Source organism: Dermacentor albipictus, chromosome 6 (assembly GCF_038994185.2).
Source record: "Dermacentor albipictus isolate Rhodes 1998 colony chromosome 6, USDA_Dalb.pri_finalv2, whole genome shotgun sequence".
In the NCBI taxonomy this organism is placed as follows: domain Eukaryota; kingdom Metazoa; phylum Arthropoda; class Arachnida; order Ixodida; family Ixodidae; genus Dermacentor; species Dermacentor albipictus.
This window is the reverse complement of record NC_091826.1, coordinates 35,219,754-35,225,908: the sequence shown is the minus strand read 5'-3', so window position 1 is coordinate 35,225,908 and position 6,155 is coordinate 35,219,754. Positions and strand designations below refer to the sequence as shown.

Sequence of the window (6,155 nt, the reverse complement as noted above, 5' to 3'; positions counted from 1 at the left end):
CGCACTGAACTTAATTCATTTTTAACCATTACATCTTGGGGTTTTATACAAGTTAGAAACCTCGATATATGACCATGAGGACACCGCCATAGGGGTGTGGGTGGGGGGCTCCGGGTTACTTTTGACCAGCTGTGGCTCTCCATAGCATGCACCCAAACCTGAATTACAGTAGCGTGTTTCGCATCGGCTGGAGTCCCACAACTGGGATCGTGCCCGCAATCGAGAGATCGTGCCCGCGACCGAGGAACCGTGCCCGCGACTGATGGCTCATGCCCGCGAACGAAGTATCGTGTCCGTGAACAAGGGACCGTGCCCACGATCGAGAAACCGTGCCCGCGAGCGAGGGATCATGCCCGCGACCGAAGAATCGTCCCCGCGACCGAGGAATCGTCCCCGCGACCGAGGAATCGTCCCCGCGACCGAGGAATCGTGCCTGCAAACGAGGGACCGTGCCCGTGATCGAGAAACCGTCCCCGCGACCGAGGAATCGTCCCCGCGACCGAGGAATCATGCCTGCGACCGAGGAATCGTGCCTGCGAACGAGGGACCGTGCCCGTGATCGAGGGACCGTGCCCGCGACCGAGGAATCGTCCCCGCAACCGAGGAATCGTGCCTGCGAACGTGGGACCGTGCCCGTGATCGAGAAACCGTGCCCGCGACCGAGGAATCGTCCCCGCGAACGAGTAATCGTGTCTGCGAACGAGGGACCGTGCCCCTGATCGATGGACCGTGCCCGTGATCGAGGGACCGTGCCCGCGACCGAGGAATCGTCCCCGCGACAGAGGAAGCGCCCCCGCGACCGAGGAATCGTCCCCGCGACCGAGGAATCGTGCCTGCAAACGAGGGACCGTGCCCGTGATCGAGAAACCGTCCCCGCGACCGAGGAATCGTCCCCGCGACCGAGGAATCGTGCCTGCGAACGAGGGACCGTGCCCGCGACCGAGGAATCATCCCCGCGACCGAGGAATCGTCCCCGCGAACGAGGGACCGTGCCCGTGATCGGGAAACGTGCCCGCGACCGAGGAATCGTCCCCGCGACCGAGGAATCGTGCCTGCGAACGAGGGACCGTGCCCGCGACCAAGGAATCGTCCCCGTAACCGAGGAATCGTCCCTGCGACCGAGGAACCGTGCCCGTGATCGAGAAACCATGCCCGCGACCGAGGAATCGTGCCTGCGAACGAGGGACCGTGCCCGTGATCGAGGGATTGTGCCCGTGACCGAGGGATTGTGCCCGTGACAGAGGGATTGTGCCCGCGATCGAGGGACCGTGCCCGCGATCGAGAGACCGTGCCCGTGACCTCAATCCTCGGCAGAACGCAACGCCACATCTACTATGAGCTTTACAGTTTGAATAACAGCTCAAGGACAGCAGAGGGGACAGTAGAGAGAACAGAGCGCTACCGCGGCAGGTTATGTTGAACGCGTACGCATAGGTACAGGTATAAGCGTCAGTGTAGTTATAAGTATACGCGCATATATAGGCATAACTATGCGTATAAGTATATATACGTATTATCAGCGCCCATCAAACAGGATCACTCGGTACAAAAGACATCGACGAAGGTGTACTGCGGCTCAGACGATGACTGCGCGCACAATCTTCTACATATGTGACGCACCATGCAAGAGCTTTCGGCGCTCGATACGTATTTTGAATACTAACACCAAGTTGACGCGCTTTGTTTGGAGGGGCGCAACATAAGAAGCGGTAATTGGCTTTTACCTATCGTTATTTTCTTTTCATAAGCTTTCCCAGTCAACCTGTTTGAGGGCGTTGTTTCTTTCGGGTGGTTGGGTGCGTAATCACGTGGCATTTCTCATGTTATTACGCGGGCTTGCTGTTGTTGTTGTCTTCTTCAGGTGAAAAAATTGTATACGTTCGTAGTATCCCGCTGAACATATTCCGGTTCAATGTTTTTCACAGCTATTTCCAACCATTTTATTGATGTCCTGTGAGCTACAGCAGTGATCAACGAATTGGATAATTAATTGTTATGAAGTAATTGAAGTTCACTAACAATAAATCGCTGGTGACTTCTCAACTGCACTTTGCACGATACCGATCGGTTTCGTTTCCCTAAAATGGTGCTTTTTTGTTGATATACTACGTCCATATTAGCCGCGACACACTGTATATGCGGCTAGCCTTTTTTCTTTCGTGTGACTGCGGCTAGTTGGGGAACATGCTATCGAGTATAGAATTCAATTATTAAAGGTTCCCTGCCCGACGGGGTCACGCGACGTTGTCGATTGCGTTAAGCCCGCGCTCTAGTTAATCGTTCGTTATCTCTGTGCTGGTTGTCGTGTATACGGACAGCGCTGCAGCTATTGAAGGCCATGCGCTTGCATGTTGTTAGTAACACCTGCGGAGTCCGCGGGCGTATGCCTCGTTATCGTTTGGGATCGACAGCTACACTCAGCTGGCGTTGCGTAATAGCGAAAAGATTAAAAAAAAAGTTTATCGGCGTTGCAGCCGTGTCAACGCAGGCCACGCCCTTCTAGTCGTAGTTTGCGTTCCCCGAACGCGCTAACTGCGGTTAACCTGTACCTCATTTACTGCGGTCTCTGCGCACTGTAACGAACCATGAAAATGTCAAACCTATATATCTCTAGTTTTCTGTGTCGTTTTCCAGTATAGGTGCGAGAAAACCATTGTGTATTTGTCCTCGTTGCGACGTCCAGCGCCTCTCCCACCGTCTTAAACCTTAAACGACTGGACTCGGGAGCGTTCCCCGAGTCTAACCCCCGTATGCAGAAATGCAACTTAAGTCGAAGCACATGCTTGACTTGATCCGAGTGACGCCTATCGGGAACGCGCCGAAGGAAACGCAGTGAGCGTCTTTGGGCACGTTAACGCCAGGCGTCATCTAAATCAAGTCAAGCATGTGCTTCGACTTAAGTTGCATTTCTGCATACGGGGGTAAATACTCGGACAGTGGCCACGTCTTTCACTGGCGCAAAGAGTGATTCGCGCAGTATAGTGCACTACTTGAAGAGCACCGGCCTGAGAGACCGCTTATATATAGAGCTCCTGTGCCCCCTCCCACGTGCACAGAGTTGCGTCTATGCTCTTCCTCTTCTCCTCTTTCTGTTCCCTCAGTGTAGGGTAGCAAACCGGACGCTCATGTTGTTGACCTCCCTGTCTTTCCTCTTCTCGCCTTCTCTTTCTCTCTTTCTTTCTATTCTTTATTTTCTAACTGTTCGGCTCTTTCTTCCGTCACCTACAGAGAGAGAGAGAGAGAGAGAGAGAGAAATAGAAGACAGGAAAAGCAGGGAGTTTAACCAAACGGACGTCCGGTTTGCTACCCTGCACTGGGGAAAGAGGGTATGGGTAGCGTTACCTACAGTGTAACGCTAAAACTAATCGTTAAATAGTATAACCAGACGAGATACATTAGGCAACGGTTAAGCTACGACCATGTTGCGAGATACGACGGCGGGAAGGCTCTTCAGCGAGAAGAAAGCGTATACGAACTGATTCGGAAGGACAGGACGCACGGCCTGAGTCCAACGAGCACCTTTATTCAATACCGCGCAGTGTAGTGCAAGAACGCGTGTATCGTTGACGTTCAGAAGCAGCACGTATACCTACCACATACGCTAGGGGGAAAAGAAAAAGAAGCAATCTCTACCTCATTAAGGAGTCTGTCTCTTTCAGAGGTGCGTAACGATGCAGTTCCGGCATTCGATATATCGGGCGACCAATCTGCCCGATCGAACACGCGTGTATTCCATTTGCATCGATTGGTCTCGTCATTACAGCTTGTAATGTGAGTCATGTGAGTAATGTGAGCTTGTACGTGAGTCATCACGACACGCGTGATGACTCACGCATCGCGGCTATAACAAAACACACACACACACACACACACACACACACACACACACACACACACACACACACACACACACACACACACACACACACACACACACACACACACACACACACACACACACACACTCACACACACACACACACACACACGCACACACTATACATATATATTGCAGGTATCGCGTCAGTCTATACACAAAGCCCGGTTATATGCACGTTCCGCCACGCTGTCGAGTAGCAAGCAAGCGAGCGACACACAAGGCGATCGTTCGGCGCGCTCGCGTTGTACACACCGCCAATCAGAGCGGCCGGCGTTTACAAGGCTCGTGCTACAGACTCGCGCGCGCGTTTCCTTGGGCATTGCCCAACGCGCTGTCGGCTAGGCGGCAGTGATTGCAGCCTCGCCGTCGTGGCCGTTGTTGGGCCGCCGCCTTGGGGCAAACGCCGGCCGCGGGGCCGGGCCGATCCGGCGTCCTCCCCAACGCATGCGGGCAACCATGGCGCTGCGATTCTGGGCGTTGGCCCGGGGGGGGGGGGGGGAGGGGAGTTAATCTCTCCGCTCTGCCGACGTCGTATATGCACGCTGTATACGGCGGGAGCAGCAGCACAAACACCGTGTCGCCATCCGTGTGGCGTGTGGTATAACGCCTAGTACTTGCACGCTGCCTCCTTTTCTTTCTTTTTTTGGAGGGGGGGGGGGGGGGGCTGCGAGAGCGCAGTTGGGCGCAGTAAGAGAGATCGAAGTGATACGAAGGTGTTCTCAATAGGATAAGCCGCGCTGGACGAAATTATGACGACGTTCCGCGTTTACAGCGACGGTAATTTGTACAGCGATAGCTGTTTTTTTACAGGTCCATGGTAGCTATTTAACGGGTGTTACGTAATGACGAACATTTAACTCAAAAGAACAGATTGGTGGGCTATAGTTGGTACGGCGTGACTTGAGTCAAAGCATGAGAGAGCACGTAGGATAGCACAAGAGGACGAAGTGCGCCGTTTCTTCGTCCTCTTCTGTTGTCCTACAGGCGCCCTCTTGCTCTTTAGCTGAAAACATCAGATCAGTTCAGGTGTTCTCAGTGACATAACTGGGCAAAATTGAGAAGACGGCCCAGGCTTACAGCGACTGCAGTTCTACAGTGATTGCTGTTCTACGGTGGCGGCAGTTCTAGAGCTAGCGATTATGTCTCTACCAACGCTTTATAGCATCTGTTAAGTTTATTATGGCGTAGTTCTCCGCAGCATTAGGTCTGTGTGCTCTCTCTGGATAAACTCTGCGTCGCAAGATGCCGTTACCAGCGTTGTCGCTACCGTATACGCACAACCTGTACCCCAGTATTTGGTAAACTCTATTATGTCATCTAACATGAGCACGCAATGTCTACCTTTACGCACATGCAATGGCCGTCATAACCTTAATATGTGATGTCAATGTTTATGCTTATCCACTAAGCTGCAGTTCATTGCACATATGCGAGAAATCAACGCGGTGACGTCACGAACACTACGTTTATACCGAGATGAACGGTGAACGGATAGATGCATGCTGAAAGAAGTACAGTGTGTCCGTAAAGTCATGGTTGGAAAACTCTACAAGTCTCCCTGGTATGATGTGCAAGGGTGTGTGGCACACAGCTGATGACACAGCACTACGAACGGCGCATCAGCCCCTGCCCACGACTGGGTCGAGATGTGGAGGGTACAGAGGAAAAGTTCAGTGTGTTCTGTGGCTTGCTAAATTCCAATCTGTGACCAAAGTGAAAGGTGAATGTCGCCGCGAGTACAACTGAAACGACACCCCATATTTGGCGAAGATGTCACATTTTTAACTCGTTTCGTTAATTTCCTGTGACCGGTCAAAAGTTCACCATGACTTTACGGACACACCCTATATACCATATATATATATATATATATATAGAACGCCAAATACAGGGGTAATTTTGTTGACTGTTATTGTTTCCCGGCTTCATTTGCTCGTCCATAGCATAATGGAAAATAGCGCGCCCACGTGCTCTCGCCACTACAGCGAGCGTGGTCTCGCGCGCATGCGTGTTATACACGACGCTATAGGCACGCGCCTGCCCAGCAAAATAGCAGCCAGCCACCGTCAGGAGAATCCGGGAGATATGTTCGCTGCAGGAAAGCTCCGCCTTAATATGTTTGCGGGCTGCAGGTTAAACCACTCTGTACCACAGGATCGACTTGTATTGTATAGGAACGAACAGAGAGGCTCCACAACACGACCTGGCCATTCCCAACTCGCCATTCTATACATACCGTGTGCTGCACGGTACTGGGGAGAGCGAAGATTGAAAG

At 52.4% G+C, this 6,155-nt stretch overlaps 1 protein-coding gene across 1 annotated transcript; it reads left to right on the top strand.

Moving 5' to 3' along the window:
- The first annotated feature begins 722 nt into the window (after positions 1-722).
- Positions 723-1,238, top strand: LOC139047005 (nipped-B-like protein B). The gene has a single exon (XM_070520938.1). The coding sequence runs from the start codon at positions 723-725 to the stop codon at positions 1,236-1,238; it is 516 nt and encodes a 171-aa protein (XP_070377039.1).
- The last annotated feature ends 4,917 nt before the right edge of the window (positions 1,239-6,155 follow it).